The sequence below is a fragment of the Leucopleurus acutus genome (assembly GCF_964270905.1).
Source record: "Leucopleurus acutus genome assembly, chromosome: 2".
Lineage (NCBI taxonomy): Eukaryota > Metazoa > Chordata > Mammalia > Artiodactyla > Delphinidae > Leucopleurus > Leucopleurus acutus.
In genome coordinates, this window is record NC_139143.1 from 172,975,361 (window position 1) to 173,000,213 (window position 24,853).

Here is a 24,853-nt window from a genome sequence, read left to right on the forward strand (position 1 = left end):
AATTTTCACTTCTGCAAAATGGGATGATAATAGTACTTACCTTATAGGGTTATTGTGCGATTAAATGATGCACATAGAAAACATTGCTACTGTTATTATATATATATCTCACATCTTTATCCATTCACCTGTCGATGGACATTTAGGTTGTTTCCATGGTTGAAACCAGCCATGGTTTCTTGGCTGTTGTGAATAGTGCTGCTGTGAACATAGGGGTGCATGTATCTTTTTGAATTATAGTTTTGTCTGGATATATGTCCAGGAGTGGGATTGCTGGATCAATCCAGCAACTCTGGCAACTCTATTTTCATTTTTTTGAGGAACCTCCATACTGTTTTCCAAAGTGGAGCACCAACTTACATTCCTACCAACAGTGTACGAGGGTTCCCTTTTCTTCGCACCCTCTCCAGGATTTGTTATTTGTAGATTTTTAATGATGGCCATTCTGACCAGTGGGAGGTGATAGCTCATTGTAGTTTTGATTTGCATTTCTCTGATAATTAGTGATGTTGAGCATTTTTCTGAACATGTCCCTCATCTCATCTCTGGCCTTGCTTATAATCTCTGACCTGAAGCTTGTCTCTTTTCAACATCTTATATTTGCCCTCACCCACAGTTTACTTGTTCGCATAACATTTATTGTTTCGGTCCTTTATACAGGACAGTAGAGGCCTGGTTGGATAAATTATAATACATTAATACTGTATAATACTGGATATCCATGATTGCACAGCAGTTTCAAAATTAACCTCAATGGACTCAGAATGCTTGAATTCAAATCCCAGCTCAACCATTCATTAGCTTTGTGACTTTGGGGAAATTATTTAACTTTTCTGTGCCTCAGTTTCCTCATCTATAAAATGGGCTAGCAATAGTATCTACCTGGTATAGTTATTGTAAATAATTTGCAATCTAGAATGGAAGCTCTGTAAGGGCAGGATTTTGGTCTGTTTTATTCATTGCTGTATCCTCAGTGCCTAGCCTAGTGCTGGCACAAAGAAGCTATTCAATAAATATCTGTTGAACAAATCTGTGGAATAATGAGGTACTATATATAAAGGAGCACTGTCCAACTGAAATATAATACAACCCACATATATAATTTTAAGCTTTCTAGTAGCCATGTTAAAAAAGTAAAAAGAAACAGGTAGAATTAATTTTAATAATATATATTTGAACATAATACTGTATATCCAAAGTATCATTGTAACATGAAATCAATATAAAAATTATTAATGAGATATCTTCCATTCTTTTTCTCCTACTAAGTCTTCGAAATCTGGTATTTTACACCTATAGCACATTTGAGCTATACAACAATATCTCAAGCAATGTAATAAAGTAAAACATAGTTCTACCAAAAAATAAAGTGGTATTTAGCAAACAAATATTTTTAAATTTAATTAAAATTAAATAAAAATTTAAACTTAGTTCCTCAGTAACACCAGCCACATTTCAAGAGCTGAGTAGCCACATGTGGCTAGTGGCTATCGGGTTGGGACAGCAAAGATATAAAGTGCCCAGCACAAGCTATGTTCTTAAGAAGTTCAGCCATTATTACTGGTGATCTGGAAGATGTCTGTGCTTTAGGTTGAGCGAAACCAGCCAGTCACCAACCACTGGGTACAACATGATTTCACTTGTGCAAACAAAAAAAAAACCCCACCTCCAAACTATATATGTTAAATATGTAACCCAGATGTATGCAGAAGCCTCCTTATGAGAGCTCCGATCGCAGTCCATGAGAGCAGCAGGAAAAAATGAAACGTACCACCACAGATGCCTGCTGAGGAGGGTGGGCCCAGGACAATGGAAGGCCTTTGTGTTGGCTCCACGAGGAGCTGGGGAGCGGAACTGCTTGGGTAAGGGAAGGAGGAAAATTTGAATTTCCCGAGTCAGGGAAGAATGGGCGAGGGGCAAGATGGTGGGATGTATGGGGCAAAGGACCAGGCAGGGGGTATTTCTTATCGGCAGGGGTGGCTGAAAGGACTTTGAACCCGAGATGATGCTTAAAATTGGTTGCTGCATGGGGTACAATGTGAACCCTTCAAGGAACCCCCAAACCCTTTGTGAATTCTAGTTGGCTGACCGACCAATGTCTTGGGTGCATGAGTTTCAGGGTAGAATCCAGAAAGGGGTTGAGCTTCTCACCTGGGTCAGAGAAAAGAGACGGCAAGGGTAGAACCAAGGGCTGGAGATGGAGGAGACAGGAGACGGGACACATTCGGGCCCACCTCTTTCCCCCATGCCTTTCTTGGGGCTCAAAGGGTCCGCACCAACATGGTCGTGGCTGCCTCTGGGAGGACAGTGGGTTTGGGGAGGTGACGGGGATTTTCACGGTTCCTCTATGTTTCTAATCTTTGAATTGTTTCAAAGAATATTTTTATAGTGAGCAGGCAATACATTTATGTTTAGAAGGCAAAGAAAACACTCCCCTCACACCTCCCTCCCAGCCCATTCAAGGAATACACGGGCTGTGTGGAAAATATAGAACATATGGGCAAGCAGGTAAGAATAAGAAACAAAAGTCATTGTTGACTCCGCTGCCCAGCAGTGACCACTGTGTCCTCAACTGCTAAAACTCTCTGGGGAAGCATCCAGCCTCTGGCTGGTCCCCTGCCACGCAGGCCCTGTCGGGGCCCCACCATTTCCCCCAGCTCCAGAGCAGCCAAAGGTCAGAGTAGCCAAAAAGGTTCCTTTTGGGCCCAGGGACTGAGAGGGATCAGGGCCCCTGTGCTGGGAGTGGAAATGGGGTCCTTGCTTTGGCATGGTGCCTGCTGGGCTCAACTGGGGCTATGCCAGGAGCATGGGAGCAGTGCCCACCTGTGGCACCACGGACACTGCCTTCTCCCAGCACAGAGGTCAGGAGTTTGGACAACTTACTAACTGCTCTGGGCTTCAGTGTTCTTTTTTGTAAAATACTGTTGTGAGGGTTTGAGATAATGTATGTCATACATTTAGCACAAAGTGATATTAGTAAGAATAAAAACATTCCAGAAACTAGTCTTTGCTCAGCTAAACCTCCAGCCCTGGTAAAGGAAGTGAGAGGGGGTAAAGTTTTTTTCTGTTAAACATAGTGGGTAAGAGATGGGGTCCCAAGGGCCAGTTTTGTCTGATAGCAGCAGAAGGAGACAGAGTTACTGGCGACTCCGTGTGGGGTGGTAGCACCAGCAGGGAAGCTGGATACATTCAGAGGTTCAGTGGTAGAAAAATGGTGGGTGGTGGGGTGGGAGTTGGCAGCTTTAAAGGCTGGGGCATACCGTGCAGACTAGACCAGTGAAGGCAGGTGTAGATTCTGGTCTTCACTCTGCCATCAGTGTGGCCCAGGGAGAGCTCCCGGGGACTCAGAATAGTGTGGAGATTTCTAATGCAGCCTTCTGGCTCAGACCACCCAAGTTCAAGTCAGATTTAGTCACTTGCCAATTATGCAATTTTGGGCAAGTTACTTTAACTCTCCTGTGCCTCAATTCTCCCATCCATAAAATGGGAACAATGATGTTACTAGGTTGTAAGAATTAAATAATTCAAATAAAGAGTTTAGGAGAGTATCAGGCTTATAGAGACCTCAGTAAGGATGCAGAGTTGTTGCTATTTCCTTTATGCATCATTAAGAGTGGAAGGTGATCCTTGGGGTTCTTTCTGATTCTTTCAAGTGTTTGACCCAGACTTCTTAGAAGGTGATTTAAGATCCGTCCCTCCTGTTCAGTTCTACCTGTGGCCCTGAAGAAGATAAAGTTTTTGAATAACTGAGAAAAACGTTCTCTACTCCCTGCATTTTTGTGGGAAAACGAAGAGCACATTTCTGCTGTGGTCAGTCAATAATGCTTCAGCCTTCCCGTCTAGAGCTCAGTCCAGGCTGACAGTTTACATTCACATTTCCAAGCTCAACTCGTTCATTCACACTGCAGATTAAATGTTGTCTGAGCCAGTTTGCAGGACAGAGCCATGGTTTGGGATACAGGGGCTCTGGAGCCAGATGGGCCTGTGCTGGACTCCTGGCTGTGCCACTATAGCACGTGTGACCTCGTAAGGCCACAACTTCTCTGAGACCCAGTTTCTTCACCTATAAAGTCGAGAAATTAATTCCCACTTCTCATTAATGTGAGGATAAAATGAAACAATATATGGAATCAGGGCTGTTTTCAGCTACAAGTAACAGATTACCTGACAAAAATAAAGGCGTCTCATTATCTCACAGAAGTATCTGGAGTTTAATAGCTATAAAATGAGCTCACCAGCTCAGTGCTGTCCCAGGCTGTCTGCTCTGTCATCCCCTGTGTACTGGCAACATTTGGCTTTATGGTCACAAACTAGTTGCTGCAACTCCAAGATTCACATTGCCATAGGCCACCACCCAAGCAGGGAGTAAGCAGGGGGAAGACAGCAACAAGTTTTTCTCCTTTAGAAACTTTCTTCCTCAAACTTTAGTGGACACGAGAATCACCTGAAGAGATTTTTAAATCACAGAGTCCTGAGCCCCTTCTCCAGCAATCTGAGTCTGTGGGTCTGGGGTAGGACTCCAGACCTGCACTGCTCACAAGTTCACAGGTATTCTGAGGCACTGCCCCAGAGAGTGTTAATAGTGGCTTGGACTGGGGTTGTGTCTTACCCTGGCATTAACCTTCTTCCTTGAGAAAGAAAAGGCTGAGGAAAGGATTAAAGTGCTGATCCTTTACTTGGGAGATGCAAGCCCAGGGTGACGAGGGTGAGGAAAAGGAAAGATGCAGAGCCATGAAATGGGATGCATTACACACTGGCTACTGCTTCCCAACAAGCTGCAGAGACACAGCAGGACATTCAGAGGGTGTATCTGCTTGGCACAAGAGCCTTTCCTGGAAGAGCTTAAAGGAGGAAACTTGGAGGCAGACAGAGGTGTTTACCAGCCCAGTTCCCTCCCCTTTCATCGCCTGTTTGCTATCTTTCAACTTCTGCCTCTGGGGAGCTAATGACGCCACAGTTCTGGACCAAATCAACCAGCCACTTGGCTGCCTTTTAGGAAGCCAGATCTCATGGCCCAGGAGTGGTCTTTCATCCAAGTCTGCAAGTGGAGGGCTGGCTTGGTGCAGGTGGGATCCAAATGAGAGCTGAAGAGGCAGCTGAGGAACCTCATAGAGTCTGCGTCCACTGTAGGTAGGATGATGTAAACTGGTTGGGTCCAAAACAGATTTTAAAACTTGAGCCAATAGTATTTTATCAATGGATTGATCATGAATGGACTGATGGACTGGGAGAGAGAAATTAAGGTTTTGATGGACGATGGTGCCACTTACTTAGATGGGGAAAGCCTGAGAGAAAGATTCTTTGTTAGGAAAATTAATAAATTTTTGTTAGATTGGTGAAGTCTATTAAGTGGTCTAAGTCTGGATCTGAGGGGAGAGGTTCTGTCTGGAGATAAGAATTTGAGTCACTGTCACATAGATGGTACTTAAAATCAGAACACTGGTTGTGGACACCTAAGAGGTTCGTTGAGAGGAAAAAGGAGATAGGGGAGAATTTTTGACTCTGGCAATATGTACACCACTGTGGCCTGTTTAACAGGTTGGGGAGAGGCAAAATCCTCCTTACTGGAGTGGGTTGAGGAGAGACTGCAGGGAGAGAAAGTGGTGATGGAGAAAACAGACAACTTCCTTGAGTAGTTTTGCTGTGAAGCGGAGCAGAAAAATGGGGTGGTGGCTCAAGAGGGCCAAGGGAAGATGCTTTTGAGGTTTGGTGTGTTTGCCCACAGGAATGTTCCAGTAGAGGAGAAATGGATAAGGCAAGAGAAAAAGGGGACACCTGCATGGGTTTAGTCTTAGAGGAGCTGAGAGGGATGGAGCTGGATGACAAGTGGAAGGCTTGGACTTAGAGAAGAGAGGTCTACCCCCATAAGAGGAGGGGATGCAGGTGGTAGGGGAGGAGGTGGGAAGATGAGGGGGCTCCTCTCGACTGCATCTTCCATGACTATGAAACTTGAGGGGAAGTCACCGATGAGGATGGAGATGGGGTGTTGCAGAGGGGAGATGAGGTAAAGGTGTGGAACAGGTTATCTGAGAGAGGAAAGGTGAATCTTTTAGGGAAATGTAACAGGGGGGTTGGCAGTGTTTGGGGCCCATTTGAAATGTGGTCTTAACTGTGAAGTGAGTCCAGCTGCACAGCAGTGGGTGTTTTCTGCAGCGTTCAGCTGTCTGCATGCACATACTGGCTAAGTGCTGGGTGAGATGACGGAGGTGGGAGAAGGGAGCTGAGTGTGGCTTCAATGCTGGGCAATGCAACCTAACTTGGGTGAGAAATGAAGACATTAAGAGAGGAGGTGACTGGTGGAGAAAAAGTGAAAAAAGTCAGTGAATTGGGAGGTTGGGCTGGAAGAGACTAAGGTTATTATATAAAGGCACCAATATAAAGTTAACCGCTGAGCAAAAGCACACACCTTTCTCAACAACAAAACCAAACAGCTAAAAAAAAAAACTAAAAGAGAAAAAATATATACTACATAAGAAGAACTATATACAAAAAACTTGAAATACATGTAAATATAACACAAAACAATATGATGAATGCTGCTGTAAAAGGAGTGAGGGATCTGTCACACATCTCCAGATTATACTGTTAAGTGAATAAGCAAGGTGGAGAAATGCATGCTATCTTTATATAAGAAAGGGGGAATATAACATTATTTATCTGTTAGAGGGCATGAGGCAGAGAATGATAAAGGAACAGAAACTAGACTTCTCTGACTACATCTTGTTTTGTAGATTAGACCTGGAACTATATAATTACTTCACATAAGCAAAATTAAACTAGGTAATTCCCTGGCAGTCCAGTGGTTAGGACTCCGTGCTTCCACTGCAGGGGGCATGGGTTCAATCCCTGGTCAAGAAACTAAGATCCTGTAAGCCACACGGTGCAGGAAAAAAAAAAAAAATTAAACTAAAAAATTCTTAAAGAATGTAAAAATAAAACAGGTTAATAATATAAATGTGTATCCAGTTAGGGGCAAGCCACACAGAGAGGAAGTACACTAAGTAAGTTTAAAACCAATTGCAATATGAGACCCTGTTTGGATTCTCAAACAAAAAAATTCCTAAAAAAAAAAAAATGGGCTTCCCTGGTGGCGCAGTGGTTGAGAATCCGCCTGCCAATGCAGGGGACACAGGTTCGATCCCTGGTCCGGGAAGATCCCACATGCCACGGAGCAACTAAGCCCGTGCGCCACAACTACTGAGGAGCCTGTGCTCTAGAGCCCGTGAGCCACAACTACTGAGCCCACATGCCACAACTACTGAAGCCCACGCACCTAGAGTCCGTGCTCCACAATGAGAGAAGCGACTGCAATGAGAAGCCTGCCCACTGCAACAAAGAGTAGCCCCTACTTGCCGCAACAAAGACCCAACACAGCCAAAAATAAATAAGTAAATTTATTTAAATAAAAAGACACTTAGAAATTTGAGAACTTGAGTATTTCATAATATTAAGGAATTAATGTTTTTGATATGCTACTGGTATAGTGAGTATTTTAAAAAGTCCATATCCTTTAAACATATATACTGAAGTATTTATGGATGAAATATGATGTCAGGTTATAGTAAGAGGAGTAAGCAGACAGTGGTATTAAATAAAACAAGACTGGCCACGAGTTGATAATTACAGAAGCTATGTGACAGGTACATGGGGGTTCGTTACATTATTCTAGTTTTGCACATATTTAAAATTTTCCATGACAAAATAAATGAAAAAAATTTTTCCCGAAGTTCACCATGATTTAGGCACTCACTGGAAATGAGTGATAATGGGGAGGGAGGTGAGCATCTGGGCTAACTTACAGGATGATTGCTTGAGGGATGGAATGCTTTTACCAGATGTGGGACCAGCAGGGGACATCAGTTTGTGAAGAACAAGATGAGTTCCATTTTGGTCACGCTGAATTTGGGGTCCTGTGGTATGTCTAGGTGGGATTGCACAGGAAGTTGGTGGAAATACTAAACTCAAGAGAGATGTGGGGGCTTCCCTGGTGGCGCAGTGGTTAAGAATCTGCCTGCCAATGCAGGGGACACAGGTTCAAGCCCTGGTCGGGGAAGATCCCACATGCTGCGGAGCAACTAAGCCCATGTGCTCCAACTACTGAGCCTGCGCTCTAGAGCTTGTGTGTCACAACTACCGAGCCCATGTGCCACAACTACTGAAGCCCACGTGCCTAGAGAGCCCATACTCTGCAACGAGAAGCCACCGCAATGAGAAGCCCACATAAGACCCAACGCAACCAAAAATTAAAATTAAAAAAAAAAAAAAAATATATATATATATATAAATTTGGGCTTCCCTGGTGGCGCAGTGGTTGAGAGTCCACCTGTCGATGCAGGGGACACGGGTTCGTGCCCCGGCCTGGGGATATCCCGCATTACGCGGAGTGGCTGGGCCCGTGACCCATGGCCGCTGAGCCTGCGCGTCCGGAGCCTGTGCTCCACGAAGGGAGAGTGAGAGGCCCGCGTACCGCAAAAGAAAATTAAAAAAAAAAGAGGGAATGCTTGGACCTCACACCATATACAAAAATTAACTCAAAATGGTTCAAAAACCTAAATTTAAGAGCTAAAATTACTTAAAACTCTTAGAAGACATAAGTGTAAATCTTTATGACCTTGGACTAGGCAATGGTGGATTTAGATATGACACCAAAGGACAAGCAACCAAAAATAAAATAGGCTAAGACTCCATGCTCCCAATGCAGGGGGCCCAGGTTCAATCCCTGGTCAGGGAACTAGATCCAACATGCTGCAACTAAAGATCCTGCATGTTGCAACTAAGACCCGATGCAACCAAATAAATAAATTTTTTTAAATGGGCAAAGGATTTCAATAAACATTTCTCAAAAAAAAAAAAAAAAAAAAAGGAATTCCCTGGTGGTCTGGTGGTTAGGACTCCATGCTTCCACTGCAGGTTCAATCCTTGGTCAGGGAACTAGGATCCCACATGCCATGCGGCAAAAAAAAAAACCCCATAAATAGCCAATAAGCACCTGAAAAGATGCTCAACATCCTAATCATTAGGGAAATGCAAATCAATACCACAATGAAGTATCACTTCATACCCACCAGGATGCCTATAAATAAAACAGGAAAGTATGTGTTGACAAGGATGTGGGGAAACTGGAACCCTCATACATCGCTGGTAGGAATGTAAAATGGCACGGCTGCTTTGGAAAACTGTTGGTTCCTCAAAAAGTTAAGAGATGCCATATGGCCCAGCAATTCCACTCCTATGTATATACCCCAAAGAACTGGAAACATGTCCACACAGAAATTTGTACACAATACTCATAGCAGTATTCGTAATAGCCAAAAGGTGGAAACAACCTGAACGTCCAACTCATCAATGGATAAAATATGGTATATCATCCATGCAATGGACATTTGGCAATAAAATGAAGTACATACTTCCCTCGTGGCGCAGTGGTTAAGAATCCACCTGCCAAGGCAAGGGACACAGGTTCAAGCCCTAGTCTGGGAAGATCCCACATGCCGCAACTAAGTCCGTGTGCCACAACTGCTGAGCCTGCACTCTAGAGTCTGTGCTCCGCAACGAGAAGCCACCGAAATGAGAAGCCTGCGCACCGCAGTGAAGAGTAGCCCCCGCTCACCGCAACTAGAGAAAGCCCGTGCGCAGCAATGAAGACCCAACATAGCCCCCCAAAAAAAATTAAAAAGTAAAGACAATGTGGATTAATGGTTGCCTAGGGCTGTGGGGGAGAGGGAATGGGGAACAACTGCTAATAGGTATGAGGTTTCTTTTTGGAGTGCTAAGAATACTCTGGAATTATTGGTAATTGTTGCACAACTTGTGAGTATTCTAAAAACCACTGAACTACACAGGCTTTAACATGGTGAATTTCATGGTGTCTGAATTATTTCTCAACTTAAAATAAAGGTGGGAGGCTTGTGCTCAGCAGTGTCAAACACTGCACTCAAGCCACGCAAGGTGAGGCTTGGAGACATCACAGGAACCGAGTGCAGCAGTGACTGTCCACTCAACCCTTCTTCTGTCATCATCTATCCCTTCCCGATTCAATTTCAAATTCTGGCTGAATCCGAAACAGATTCTGTGGTTTCATCCCTCTTGCCACGATTGGTTTAAGACTGGGCAGGTGACCTACTTCTGCCCAATTAGACACAAGCTACTAAGGCACTTCTGGGAAATAATTCATTATTCTTTTTTTGACCACACCAAGCAGCATGCGGGATCTCAGTTCCCCGGCCAGGAATCACCAGGGAAGTCCTGCATAATTCACTCTTCTTAAGGAGGAAAAAAGAAACAATCTTCTGCCTCTGGACACTGGTGTCAAGTTGAGGTCTGGAGCAGCTGACTTGGAGGCTGAGGTGGGTGGACAACATTCTGAGGGCGGCAGAGCAGCAAAGTTGGAAATAACCACCCGGGTCCTTAGAACCACTCTACCTCAGTACTTCTCTTAGGGAATAAATCCTCCTGTTTTAGCCGTTTGATTTTTTTTTAATTTAAAGAGCCAAAGCAGAGTCGCCAGTAACTCTTCCCAAATGGGCTTGGAGACAGGCCTAAGGGGAAGGGAATCCATTTTTATATTCTCTGATTATTTTTAGTTCAGGTCAGGACTGCCACTGATCAAACTATTATGGCTGTCGTAAATGTCCTCACCAGGTTTTCACATTTGGTTTCTTGATTTTTAAGCCCAGGCACTCTCATGGTCCACAGCCAGTCAAATCGGCAAATATTTTCTGGGAAGGAAAAAAAAGTTCAAGTTCACTCTTCTCATCCTAATTTCTAGGTAACACAAAAAAATGGTTACTACTGAGTATAACCCAAGCCAGTCACTTCATATCTGAATGCGTTTCTTAGCTATCAAATGGGGGTAATACCTACACAGGATTGACCCTAAGATTAAAGGAGAGCATCTGGCCGAACTTCTAGCATGGTCCATGGCTCAACACGTCTCGACAACCTGACCTCTTAACAAATACTAATGAGATAACCCCAACTGTGGCTTTCCTCAAATCCTGCAACTTCTGTGCAAGTAACAAGTTGCCATACCCCCACTCCTAACAGCTGTATCAGGCTCCACTCCGGAAGATGACACCTTCCCCGAATAAAAATTAACAACCTACATCCTAGAACTATTTCAGCAATAATGGAAGCAAATGCCTGGAAATTGCCCAAGTGGGCAAACGTTACTTTATCCAAAAGGTGCCCCTTAAAAGTCGAACTCAGAAATTATTTTTGACTAAAGTTGGCGGTTTGAACCAGGACTCTGCTACTCATTAGATGTACACATAACCTTGAACAAGTCTCTTCATGTGAGCCGTTTCCTCATCGGTAAAAAGGGTGTTAAACACTTGCATTACACAACTATCTCAAAACTGAAGATTGGAGGTAATACACAGAAAACTTATCAATGAAAAGCTTAACTGATATGAAAGCTCTACCGTTTTGACTAAAGGGATAAAGCAATGTAAGATTTTTTTTTAAAATAGCCTCCAATTTACTTTATTCCTCTCAAACAACAGGTGACCCATGAAAGCAAATTCAAATTGCAAGCATCAATTTATTACAAGTTCTATTTCCTAACATAACTTCTTGCTATTTCCCTAGAGGAAAGGGGTTCTCTGAAGGGTCCCCAGAATAAGGCAATCAGCAAAGTTCCCACTAATGTCTTTGCTTTTGGAGCTAGAGCAGTTTCCAACAAGGACAAGAATTTAACCAATTCACAGAAGATTTGCAGATCTGCTCAACAGCAGGGCGCCATCTGCCTTACACATCTTATGGCCAACCGTGTAGACACACAGGCATTTTCTTCTCGCACAAGGACTATACAGCCGTTATCTATTAACTTGCTAATTTTACAGAGATCTTAAATGTGAATGAAGTGGAAAGGCTCTTGTACCATCAGCTGCCAGGCCCAAACCTCAGATCTACCAAATACCTGCATTTAAAAATACACTTCAGGTAGTGCTACATAACCAAGTACAGAAACCACTTCTCTGCTCCCAGCCTCTCACCACCTGTTTACTCCTGGGATCTTTCCCAAGTCCACGTAGCACTGTGTTCTACAGATGGACCATAAAGACTGACTGTACATGGAACCTCTACACCTGACACCAGAATGCATCCTGTCCCAAGAGACTTGGAGAAACCAGGCTCCCCCACTCCTGGGAAAAGATTAGAGGCAGCATTCCAAGTCAAACTGTATCCAGCTTTATTAAAGATACTTTTCATAAACAATCATGGTATTTCAGGCAGGACATGGGCAGACAATCGTTAACAGTATACAACTTTCAAACTCCCTTTTGCAATGGACTACCAAAATCAGAAAGCCACTATAAAACCCCATGAAGTCTTCATGTGATGCTCTGAACAGGGAAAGTTTAGAGTGAGGGTTGACATTTCACATTTAGTATGTTGTTTAACAACTTTTCACAAGCCGACCCTGACTTTCAGGAAATGAAAATGGCAAAAGTATCAATCTGAAGATCCACAATCTAAAAAAGGAACCGCTGCTCTTTTGAGGGACGCCATCTCAATGGTGACAATGCAAAGTCCAGATTGCCTGACATACTGGTAACCAATTTTTGGGGGTCAGGTTCCAACAGGTCTCTGGGTTTAAGGGAGTCAAGTCTATGCTGAAGGTGGAGAGGGAGAAGAGAACATAAAAACTAACTTTAGTTTCCACACCACAAGGCATTTGTGCCAAGGTGGCTACTGTGTGTCAGTATCAAGGAACCCCCTCCTTCCTGGGAACCAAGAGGAAGTCTCTCAAAACCAGACGGGAAAGGTGTTTTTCTCCCATGTCAATCCAGCTTCAGAGACAATCTATTAGTGACATGTGCTCTTCCCCCAAAAAACAACAATGAAGTGTTCTGTATGCTAACAACATAGCTTAAAAAAAAAAAAGTAAAACAAAATTCTGCATTTTTATAAAACTTGATAAAAAATAGTATTTCAAACTGTACAGTCACCAGAAGTACACAGTTATCAAAAATGCACACTTCACTTGGCATCTCCAGCACCTTCAGCTTTCTGTGCCTAAAAGAAAAACAGACAGATGAATACAATATATAGATGTGGAAACTATCTTCATTTATATTTCATTTATAGCATTACTTTGCTCCCAGGCCAAAGTTCAGGTTTTAGGTACTTTGACACTGAGACTCAGTACTTCTTTTGAAAATGACTTGGCAGGTAACTTTGCTAAGTCACTTCCCCTCTGGACCTTACTGTAAAATTGGGGAAGGGGGCACACCAGTATTACAAGATCTGAGGTTATTCCCAACTTGAAAACCATGGTGTAGCATGCGCGCGACACCTAACGACAGGACAAGGCTCATACCACAGCTCTCTTTATTGGACGGCAGAGCCTTCAAGAATCCAGATTAAACTCACAGAAAAAAACCACAAGCAAACTCCAGACTAAAAGGTGCACTTGGAGTGATACAGATGTAAGAAAAAGGCCATAAAAGCTTTTGGGATCATTCACTGATTGAATGGGCAGACTTAACATAAAGTGAAAATAGTTGTACCTGGTCTGTTTTGGCATCTCCATTTTCTGCAGGATTATTCCCATCCTTGCCAGCATCAGCTTTCCCCTTTTTCCCTTTGGGTACCTTCTCTCCCTTCTAAAATGGGGGGATGGGGGGAAAAAAGCTGTTTCTCCTCATTTCATATCACCGGGATACAAGTCTACAAAGCTCTGCACAAAGTAGGGTTGTTGATCAAATATAAGATACACAAATAAACTACATACCCTCCCCCATTCATAAAAACAAGGCCAAACTGTGGTCTTCAATACACGGAATTCTTTATCTGAATGTAAATAATAGAATAAGACAGCTTAAACACTTGCACTTGTTTAATACCCAAGTGTACAGTTTCCTGTAAATTGAAGACAGAGTTCTTGGTTAAGGACCAGTCCTATTAACTCTGTCAAATCTCAACTCTGTGTCAACAGATGAAGTTGTTATATAGCAGGTCTCCCTGTCAGCAACATGGGAAACTGTTCAGGCTTTTATGTAAATCCTAGATGCATGTTTGTCTCACCGTCCTACTCACCTTTGCAGGGGCCTTTTTAGGCTTGGGCTCTGGCTTTGGAGGAACAGGTTTCTTTTATTTGGGGGAGAAAAGGAAAGCAGAGAACATTAGTACAATGGACCAAAGAAAACAACCCACAACCAAACCACAGCACCACTGGCATAGAAGTTTCTCCTACTTTGTAAAGTTTGTGGCGGGCTTTCCATTAGAACTTCATATCTTCAGAAACCCACTCAAGTAACACTCGGAAGTGTCCCACTTTGGCTACAGCCATCACAATTTCAGAACGAGCAAATTCCAAATGGGCAAGAGTCCATAGCAGAGTAAGTCATTCAATACCAGCCACTGACCGTAATTCATGGGAAGCAAAGGGAACCGTTTTTCAATGCTTTTTAGTTTCAGGGAATAATATGAAAATTTAAAAGCAGACACACTTACAGCAGATAACCTTGCAGATCTTCTCTGTGGCTATTTAAAAAAAATAAAGAAAATTACAAATAGGACAGTTGAACCACTTAAATACAAAAAAGTTTTGCACCTGAATTGTTCTAGACTATAGGAAGTAAAGAGACATTACTGAGGCAAATTCAGGACTATGAATATAGTTAATTACCACTAAAGGAGCCCAAGGCTTTGTGAGACTCCAAAAGCAGTGAGAATAAGACTTACTTCATCCTTCACCTTGGTTTTATCTCCTTTAGCATCCCCTTCGGCCTATAAAAAACAAGCAAAAGCTAAGAAAGCTGCAGTTTCTGAAGCAGTTCTTAATGATTCAGTAAACTTAACGAAGTCCTAAAAGGGGGAGAAAAAAAATCGAAGGGAATCTTGCACACAACTTTCCTAAGACATACAAATCCTCAGTTTGTAGCATCCCCAGCTCCTATGCAAATCCCCGAAATGCTCAGAAAGCGCTAGGAACGCTGTTATGTGTCAGCCTCACACCCGGTCTGTCTCATAACGCGCAGGGACGGCGAGGCTCCGCGAAGCGCGCGCAAAGCTGGAGCGAGGCGCGCGAAGCGCAGCCCGCGCCGCCGCGCCAGGCAGAAGCAACAGCTGTACTAGGAGCAAACAAACCCCTCCGGAGGCGGGGCCCGAGCGCCGTTGCCATGGCAGCCGTCGAGGGCGGGAGACGGGAGGAGCACGCAGCCGGGGGAACTCGTGGGCGGCAGCGGCGCGCACCGGGGCGAGTCTCGTGCGCGGGGGCCGTGGGCGGCGCGCGGTGGAGGTGGGGCCACACTGCGAAGTCCCGCCCCCAGGGAAGAAGGCCCCGCCCCCTCACGGCGGCGGTTTTTTGGCGGCAGCGCGTTCCCCCGCCCGCCAACCCCGAATGCCGCCTTCCCGCCCTTTCGGGTTTGAATTGCCCGCCCGCGGGGAAGGGGGGGGGGGCTAGCGATGGGGGGAGGGGGCGCGGGGCGGGCACGTCGAGCCCAAGGGGAGCGGGATAAACAGCCGCCAACATGGCTCCTCCCGCCGCGGCCGCCGCTCCTCCAATATGGCCTCTGGCGCCCGCGGGCAGCCAAGCCGCGCAGGGTTAGCCCGGGGCCGACTGACACCGCCTCGAGCTACCGCGCCGGGGGGCTGAGTCTGCTCCAGCTCGCCGCTGATTCGCGCTTCCCAAAGCCGGGGAAGCGGCGGCGGCTGCTGCATTGGTGGTGGTGGTGGCGGTGGTGGCGGCGGCGGCGGCCCAGCGCCTGGGGCCCTCGCGCCACGTACCTTTCTCTTGGGCATGGTGGCGACGGCGGCGGGACGTATGCGCTGGACACGGGGATGCAGTGGCGCGCGGCTTTGGCCAGTCCAAGGGTCGCTCTCGCCTCTTCTTCACACTGCTCGGGCTCCGGGGGGTTTATAAAGTTTTTATAGCGCTGGGAGCCCCGGACCGGTTAGAACCGGATTTCACCTCCCGCCGCCGTTCATTGGCCCAGCTGGGGTCACGTGGGCGGGGTTTAAACTCACCTCCTCTGGAGGGAGTGAGGAGGGGGGTATGGGGGGGAGGGCGCGCGAGACGGCGGCGCGCCTAGGGGGTGGGGGCGCAGTGGGGGAGGCGCGCGTCGAGGGCAATAAATGAGGGAGGGTGGTGCGACTCGGCGGGCTCTGGGTTTCGGCTCCCGCCAAGAGCTGGGTTTTCCAAACTACCAAGTTCCTTCCACCTTATGCAACCGAGCTACCCACTTCTCCAAGCCATGCGACACTTAGGGCGCATCTCAGCCGCTTTCCTTCCTGTTCCCGCTGGGGGCCCCAGAAGAAGGGTTTGCTAGGCCTGGCCGCACTGCCCTTCTCCGCCGGAGGCGGGAGGAAGAGCGCGGATTGGAGGCACAGGCTGCAGTTCCCAGGGCCAAGGCTGACGCTGAAGTGGGGAAAGAGCGGGGAAGCCAGCTCGGCGCAGCCGGACGTGCATCCTTCCAGGCTGCCACTCGGAGGACGCCTCTCGGGCACCTCACCTGGAAGGCGGTCCACTTGAGGTGGGGTGGGGGTTCCAGGGGGAGACTTTACACGCAGAGGTGCCTTTCGGGTGCAGTGGGGCAGGTAGGAGCTGTCCTTTCAGCACCCGTTGCTCAGCCGCCTCCCCAAACACCAACGAAGCCCCCCCAAAGCCTGTCGGGTGGATGGCTCTCCTAGTTCCTTGTATTCCTGGACCTCAGAACCCCGCCACCGAATGACGGAGAGTGGCCGCCAAGAAGGCCTACTAGCACTCCCCTCCCTCTAATCTTTACCCGCTACGGAGACATGAAGCTCAGCTGCCCCCACCCGATGCAGCCACTAACCCTGGGCGCTGCAGACGCAGCTGGCGAAATCCCTCCTTCCACACTGGCAGGCTGGCTGGCTTCCTTTCACTTGCGCGAGGGAAAAGGAGGGTGGAGGAAAGCGTCCGGGCATTAGGAAACAAGTAGAGGTACAAGGGTTGCGATGAAAAAAGGGCTCTTCCAGTGGCTCCCCCACCCCGTCCCCAAAGCTAGGGATCCTGGAGGTAGCCAAGTGCACCTGAGGAAGGTAGACAATTGCTGCAGCAAAACATGATCTTCTGTTGCACTGTTCGCAAACAAGTTTTACATCTAAGAATTTTAAAAATTCTATTTGACACCCGAGAGAACGCAACACGATAAATATCCTCAACTGGGGGGGGGGGTTGGTTCACAGGTGGGAGGACATTTAAATAGGTCTCACCTAATTTCTTGAGGCAAGGGTTGAGCTGGTTTGTACAAATCACACCGGTAGAAAGCAATCACTGTGAGTTCATATCAACTATTTGCAGCCCCTGTTCCTGAGCAGCAGCGATCCCTCCGCCTCTTCTCCTTTCCACCCCTTAGAGGGAGCCACTCCTCACCCCTCCCCACTGTGTACCTTTCCCAGAATACAGGACCTCAGGCCAAAGATACCAGCCCCATTAATCACCTCTGCTGTACCCCAATCATAGTAGGGAAAGTCAGACCCAGAAAGGAGACAGGACTCAACAACCATGCTCACAGGGCAGATTCCATTTGCTGCCTCCAGCCCCTCATTCCCGCCTTAATTGTAGGGCTCTGCATTATAGCCGCATAATTCATGCCTCCCTAATTAAGGCTGTCAACAGCCCCCTTGTAAAGCTGGAAAATGTACAGCACCTGCTCTCTGGGAACCCCGTGCCAGGGATTGGTAGTGGGGAGTGCCAGGTGTGTGAGGGGGGACTTGCCAAAGGGTGCATTGATTGGCTTCTCAATCGCAGTGCCGGGCATTTATGTTTGATTCTGGGAGCAGGGAAGATGCCCAAAGGGTCTCTTGTGCCAGGTATCCAGGCACAGAAAGGGGAGGAGACTGGAGTATAGGGAAGTTACAAGTTTTAAGAATATGCTCTTAGCACTGCTTGCAAGATCCTACCTCTCCCCTAGAGGGAGGTGCTGGGAAACAGTTTGCAGAAAGTAAAAACGGGAAGACTAAACAGAGTAGCCTTTGGTTGGTATTACCCGCTGGTGCTTGCTGCTCTGGGGCACCTGAAGCACAGAGCTGCTCAGACAGCTCTTCAAAGGCACTAATCCTCTCAGCAGCTCTGCAGCGAGGCCTGGCAGGGAGAGGTAAGGAAAAGGACACGGCCCTTGACTCGGCCCTCTTCTCCCTGCTGGGCAACCTTGGCCCTCACAAGCTGAGACTCTGCCATGCTGGGAATAAATCATCTCACGGTCTACTTAGGGGGACAGGTCAAAAGCTGAGAAAAGCCTCAAAGGCTGTTGAGGTGGGAAGCAGAGTCCGAGATGCTGAGGGCAGGAGGCAGTCAGTTGGGAGAAGTGCTTGTTTCTGTGCTCTTGGTCCTGATGTGATCCAGGGAAGGTGGCCTGTGCTGGATTAGATTCACCAGGGCCTATAGGTCTTCTGTTACTCTGTAGCCATGGAAGGGACCGGTCTCACTGGGGAGTGGAGCCTGGCCCCATGCCCTGCAAGAGGAGAAAAGCTTGTGTGGGCTGAGTCGACAATAGGTAATTGGATTGTAATCACCCGCCTGGCTTCCGCGCACCATTGGGGGCGCTGCTTTCAGTGAGCAGTCAGCACTGTGTGGTGGGAGGGGGTAGAGATTCAATAGCAAATCCCAGGTGGACAGCCAAGGGGGAGGAGCAGCAGATGGGCAACTTCTCTTTCTGTCTCTCCCTCCCCCTTCCTTGCCTAAATAACGCTGGCTGCCTATTAGCTATTTACCAGCAGATCCAAGGTGGGTCCACATCTTTTGTGAAGACTAAGATGGATGGGTAAAGGGCTAAGGTTTTGGGGAGAACTCTTCCCCGAAATTCTTTGTGTTGAAGGATGTGCTGGTGGAAAAAGAAAGTGCACCTAGGAGTACAGGTAGAGGTGGCAAAGATGGAAGAGCTGGGGCCCTCTGCTCTCTGAACCTATTTGTGATCAGAGTTTGACCTGGATCAGAGTTTGGGTTTAGTGTACTTGTGAGAGACTCTCACCCTCAACCCTCTCCAGGGGCACTGTCCCAGGCAGCCCAAAGATGTCTATGGCCAGCAAACCTGGCCTCTGGGGCTCCCTTGCCAAGCAAAGGAAACACAATTCATCATCAGGAGGGAGGTACCTTTCACCAAGAAAAGAAAGGGGAGTGGGGCCCTGGAGGCAGAGGGCAGGGCAAAGTGGCAGGAGGCCAGCCTCACTCAGGCTGATGCAGTGCCCAGACGTGCCAGCCAGTCAGCCCGCTTGAGTTCTAAGGCCTGCAGGAAGCCTTGGACCCGCTCTTCTCGTCTGGCTGAGAGTTTGTGCAAGCGTGTCCGTCGGAGCTGGGCGTCCCCACTGGCCTGGAGCCCCTCTTGCAGCAGCTGTTCTGTCACTGCAGCCTGGTCCCTCTCCAGCTGCTGCCTCTTCCGATCCTCTGCATACATGTCTCGGGCCTTCTGCTAGAGAAAAGTGGGGATTGGGGTGGGGAGATCATTTTTAGGCGTGGGTGGAATTGGGATGGAGGAGGTAAGGGTGGGGCACAGGACGGGCCAAGTTAAGTGGAACAGTGGGAAGTTTGTAGCAGATCTGGAAAGGTTTGGGAGTAGATGTGCAATGGGTGGTGCCCATGTTGTATAGGCAGGGCAGTGGCAGTTCTGGATCCATCTTGGTTTGTTTTGGGTGGGAGTTTCTATATTTCTTGAAATTCTTCTCAGGTTTGCACTTGGAAGGAAACAAGGCAAATGTGGGTGTGACTTCTGGTTCCCCCACCACCTAGCTTTGTGGCTTTGGGCAAATCCTCTCCTAAGCTCACTTCTTCATCTGTAAAGCGGGGTTGTGCCCACCTTGAAGAGTGGTTTTAAGGATTACAGATAATGTATGCAAAACCCCTCCAGCATATTAGCAGGCTCTCAAACAGAAACAGCGATTTTACAAGTTATCACTCTGATGCAAGGAAGGTTCTATTCCTGCCTGGGGCATATGCAGTGGGTCATTTCTTTGGTTTCCCAGGTCACTCTAAGGGTGCCATCCTCCCAACTGCCTAAAGTTATCTTTCAGAGTCTGGATCCAGAACTGCCTCTCATATGGAGACCAGGCTGACTCGCGCAGCAAATGGCCCTCCTGTGAACATTATGAGAAGCAGGTTCAGCTTTCTTAAGCCACTTACTTCATCCTGCCTCTAGAATAGGCATTAGTGTCCACAGTCCACATTTTCTGTTAGAAAAATGAACCCTTGAAGGCTCAGTGGAGCCCTCAGGCTCCTGGAACCAGTTCTGACACCAGGTAAGTGATTATACTCCTTGGCAGCACTTCTCATACCCTGTGTGTGTCTTCAGACAAAGCATAAACTCCTAGAGGACAGAGACTGTGGCTTTTCCTTTCTGGCACTTGGGGCACCCTGTACATGTGAAATGCTCAGTACACTGACTGTATGATCCCAGGAGGACAAGGAGGATGCTCCTGGCACAGAAGGGGAAAACCCTTTTGGAGCAGAACCAAGGCCTTGCTGTGCCTCACTGATGCTCTCTGCTCCTGCCACTCTAACAGGCTGCAGAACCTTAGCACCAGAGTCCCTCCTGCCAAACCTATTCCATGTGTGAGAAACTCCCATTTTGCTGCCGATTTGGTATCCTATACCCTTTGTGACCCTTACCACATTCTACCTTGTACTGTGGTATCTGGGTATCTGTCTGTGTCCTACTCAGCCTGTGAACACCTGGATTGCTTTGTTTTAATGCTTTAAGGAATATCTTACATGTACACAAGCACTTCATCTGTTGTCTCACTTGACCCTCCCAAAAGAGCTACGGAGGTGCTGGAGACAGACATGGAGGTTCAGAGTAGGGAAGTGATTTGCTAGGATCTCTCAGCAATAAAGACTTACTGCATGAATAAAGATGACAAATGAAAAATCTGGAAAATCCTCCCTCCAGGTTGTTGAATGATCCAAGGCATTCAAGGATACTCTTCTGCTATGATAACGAACTCCCATGTGGAGCTATGAAGACTAAAACAAGCTTAAAAAGTTGCTGTAAGGGTCTTCATCTTGTTAGAAGGGCTTCTTCCTGGCCTTAGTCAGGAGGAACCCTGGGTCCTACATACAAGACTTTATTGGGGGTACGGAAATGCACAGGACGTAGTCACCGCGATCCATGTGCCTACAGGCTGAGTAGGACACAGAGATGTACCCAAATACCATAATACAAGGTGGAATGTGGTAAGGATCATCATGGAGGTAAGAGAAAGGGCCATGCAGTTCAGAGGAAAGAAACTGTGGTTGATGAAGGTCAAGGGGGCAGTGAAATCTCATGGTCAGGCAGAATCTGAGCTGAGCTTTAACCAATGGGGAAGATTCAGATAAAGGTAAAGTGTATGGGGGGAGGAGAATATCAGCGGGGGAATAATGGGCTACTATAGATCACTCAGGAAATCAAAGAGCGTGATCAGGCCAGTGTGAGTCTGCCTGGAATACTGGGGTTTGAGAAGTTTCTGTCCACAGGACTCCCTCACCTCTCCAAGCCTCTTTCTTCATCTGCAAAATGGGGACGATAGTGTCCACATCACTGGGTGGTTTGAGGAAAAATGAGATAATGAATGCCCCATCTGGTGCCTGGCTATTAACAGTTAGCCCTTCTCTGTCACCACTGCTTGTGCCTAGGGCTAAGTAGGCTAAGTCCTGGCTGAACAGGAAGGAGGAGGGCACTGAGCCACAGAAGGAGGAAATGCGGAGCTGGTTAAAATTGCTCCATGAGGCTTAGGCTTTTTCCAAATGGCAGCCCTAGACTGAGTGCTGAGCAGGGAGGCTGCAGCCAAGCAGACCCTGGCCCCTAGTTTGCCAGGAATCAGTGATTCACTGTTAGGATGACAGAGTCAGGGGAGCTCGTAAAGACCATGAGCTCTAGCCTTCTCATTGTACAGACAAGGACACCAAGGCTGAGGTGGGGAGGGGCCTGGCCTAGGTCACACAGTGGTTTGAAGTTCCCTTGGTTTCTCCACTAAGATAACTTTTTTTTTTTTTTGCGGTACGCAGGCCTCTCACTGCTGTGGCCTCTCCCGTTGCGGAGCACAGGCTCCGGACGCACAGGCTCAGCGGCCATGGCTCACGCGCCCAGCCACTCCGTGGCATGTGGGATCTGCCCGGACCGGGGCATGAACCCGCGTCCCCTGCATCGGCAGGAGGACTCTCAACCACTGTGCCACCAGGGAAGCCCTAAGATAACTTCTTGAAAGATCTTTGGGAAATGTGTTTCGTGCCTCTGGATAAGCTGTACTTTCTAGGGGTGGAGTGGGGAACCAGTGGCCTGCATCTGGGCACCTCTGTGCAACCTCCACATGGTCTAGATCTACCTCCCTATCTCAAAGGTGTTGTAAGTTCTTCTCAGGTACTCAGCCTCTGAAAATCTAGGCTAATGGAAGTCCTAACAGTCAATTTCTCTCTCCCTGACCATACTGTCTACTCTCCCTGTATAATGACCTATCAGGGGAGAGGGCGTTAATAATTACCTTAGACACTTCTTATGCAGACCTTATGTGGTCTTGGTGTAAGGGCTCCAAGGAGCTCCTTTTGAGAAATGGGGCCCTAACCTATTAATATAAATCTCTCCTGGGCATTAAGCCTCTCTGCTCTTGTTCTCTCCTCAGCAGAATTAGGGAACAAGATGTAATAGCCCCTCCAGTACATAAACCCTCAAGTCCTCTGACCTCACTGGGGCATGGAGAGGATGCAGGTCTTGGGTTTCAAAACATTCATTAGCTAATGACAAATCTTCCCAAAAGTCCCCATTTGCCACAATCAATATGCCCAGGTCAGTAGCATGGGGGGGGGGGTGCATTTCTGAGGGTTGTTAGAGACAGTACCTCTTGCTGGAAACATGATGTTTTGACGAGCACCCAGAGTCTCCCTGCTAAGGGAACTGTACTGGTGATGGGATGAGCGGGATGCTAAGTGTCTGTGGTTTTTCTGGAGACAGATGAAGTCTGAAGAGCCCAGAGACATACATTGTGAACGATATTGGCCACCAGTCTCTGAAAATGAACTCTGTTCCAGCGCTTTTAGTGTATTAGCTTACTGAAGACTTATCACAAACCTGTGAGGCAGGTATTATTATTATCATTACTCCCCTCATTTTACAGAGGAGAAAAGTGATTCTCTGAAGGGTTAAGTAATTGCCCAGTCAGTCACACAGCTAGAAGGCTGTGCCATGACTCAAAGTCAGGAATGTCTGAGACAATAGCTGAAGTTTTTAACTTCTCTTGAGAAGAAGATAGTGACTACCTGAAGAGCACTAGAAATAAAATGGTTGATTGTTCCACCCTGGCGTTTAACCTCTGACAAATGCATCAAAGGAAGTTTAGTGGGAATATGTATATTCTCCCTCTATATCATTACAGATTAAGTGGACCGAACACTTATTCCTCATCTCTGTCAAAGATCCCCCCCATGGACCTACCATCCATGCAGCCTGTAACTGAGGATCAGTGGCTCTGTACTGCTGCCCACCCCTTCCTTGCCCTAATTTTCTATCTGTCCTACTGTGTCATAGTCGATATTTCTTCCATTTGCCAGCCCCCATTCTCTAAGATTGATGGGTGACCACCTGGAAACTGCCATGGTCCCTTCAGATACCAAGGTCTAGCCTCCAACGATTTGTAGCTGAGTCCCTGTTTCCATTAGCATCCATCAGCTGCCCTCATCCCAGTGAGCTACTATAGATCAAGAACCCAACTCCCTGCCCTGGCTTCCTGCAGGGAATGGGGACATACTGGGCTGGGCTTAGAGACAGAGCAGCTCAGAATTTAACAACGGGAATTTGGGAGATGGGTCAAGAACACAGATGTGGAGGCAGAATACCAAAGGGTTTGGGAACAAGGAACTGTGAAGAGTCCAGTTTGGTGATGATACAGGATACATACAAGGGAGATATTAGAAAGATCAGCTCTCTGGTCTGAGGCCAAACTGGCCAGGATGTTGTCAGTCTGGATTGTACGCTTAGTGCTTCTGCTGAGGTGCTAAGATTTCTAGAAACAGAGTTTGAGGGCTCCCAGGTAGAGGAAATCTGGCCAAAACCTCTATGAGGTCTGCTGAAAAAAGGTTCAGGGCAGTCAGCATCTCTGTTATTACTTTGGTTTCCTCACTCTAAAAATGGGGGCAATTAATAATAGTATCTACCTTACAGAACTACATAGAATATAAGTAAAAGGATGCCTGACACGTAAGAACTCAATAAATGTTTGAAATTATGATTCTTAGGTACCAAATGAAACTGTTAATGGCTGTCCTCAAACACGTTCCACTCCATCCTAGGAAATGGCAGAGCCAGCTACCCAGCTGCCCAGGCCAAAACCTAAATGTTTTGGTTCCTAATAACATTAACATTTTACTCATTTGTTTTATCCTACAAGATGAATAAAAGAGTTTCAGAGTTACACCATCAACATTACCATTAATAAACCTAAGTAATGTTTAAGTTAGCTTTCCAGTTTGTATTATCCTTAGAATATATCCCACTAAAAATGTATAGTCAGAGAACTATGTTCAGGTAACTGGAATTAATCCCTTTCACTGGGGGTTATATTATCAACTTAGTTTCATTTGTTTCTGTTTTAACTTTTGTTTTTCCTCCATCTCAGTCCACTCAGCCCTCCCCTTCTCTACAGCTGCAACCCCACCTTGAGGCACATTCTCCCACCTGGACTACTGTAGGAGTTTGGTCTCTGACTCCTGCCCTCTGAAAATCCTGAGTGATTTTTACAAAATATAAATCAGATCCTGTCACTCCCCTGATCAAAAGTCTTCAGATGTGTCATCATGGCCTACAAGGCTCTCAGTGATCAGAGGCCTGACTCCTACCCAGCCTCATCCCACATCCTTCTCCCTCATGTGTGCTGACCTCTTTCTTTGTTCTTCCAAGACCTAAACTTTATAACTTTAGTA

The 24,853-nt window shown here is 46.9% G+C and overlaps 2 protein-coding genes across 4 annotated transcripts in view; both read right to left on the reverse strand.

The window, feature by feature from the left end:
• Nucleotides 1-12,374: 12,374 nt before the first annotated feature.
• On the reverse strand, nt 12,375-16,821 carry HMGN2 (high mobility group nucleosomal binding domain 2). Of its 2 annotated transcripts, XM_082864249.1 has the most exons (7): nt 16,785-16,821; nt 15,736-15,854; nt 14,692-14,736; nt 14,461-14,490; nt 14,044-14,094; nt 13,515-13,610; nt 12,375-13,020 (listed from the first exon to the last, which is right to left on the reverse strand). In XM_082864249.1, exons 2-7 carry the CDS (start codon nt 15,748-15,750, stop codon nt 12,985-12,987), a joined length of 273 nt encoding a protein of 90 aa, XP_082720375.1. In that variant the 5' UTR covers nt 15,751-15,854; nt 16,785-16,821; the 3' UTR covers nt 12,375-12,984. The 2 variants fall into 2 exon arrangements, with proteins under 2 accessions (XP_082720375.1, XP_082720374.1); XM_082864248.1 differs by lacking the exon at nt 16,785-16,821 and having other exon boundaries at nt 15,736-15,919.
• A 272-nt stretch (nt 16,822-17,093) lies between these two features.
• The window catches only part of DHDDS (dehydrodolichyl diphosphate synthase subunit), a 28,278-nt gene continuing 20,518 nt past the window's right edge, over nt 17,094-24,853 (reverse strand). The window contains exons 9-10 of one of the 2 annotated variants that reach the window (XM_082832841.1): nt 19,140-19,376; nt 17,094-18,425 (exon numbers count right to left, since the gene is read on the reverse strand). In XM_082832841.1, coding sequence (XP_082688967.1) covers nt 19,140-19,376 — 237 coding nt within the window. In that variant the 3' untranslated portion in view covers nt 17,094-18,425. Of the gene's footprint in view, nt 18,426-19,028; nt 19,377-24,853 lie in introns of those variants that run through there. The other variant, XM_082832842.1, reaches the window with a different exon arrangement.

What these genes read in the sequence shown, in the direction of transcription:
- HMGN2 (XM_082864249.1), bottom strand. An exon ending in AAACCAAGGTGAAGGATGAA is followed by an intron (nt 14,491 to 14,691) that starts GTAAGTCTTATT and finishes TTTTTTAAATAG; the next exon opens with CCACAGAGAAGATCTGCAAG. An exon ending in CTAAAAAGGCCCCTGCAAAG is followed by an intron (nt 13,611 to 14,043) that starts GTGAGTAGGACG and finishes CCCCCATTTTAG; the next exon opens with AAGGGAGAGAAGGTACCCAA.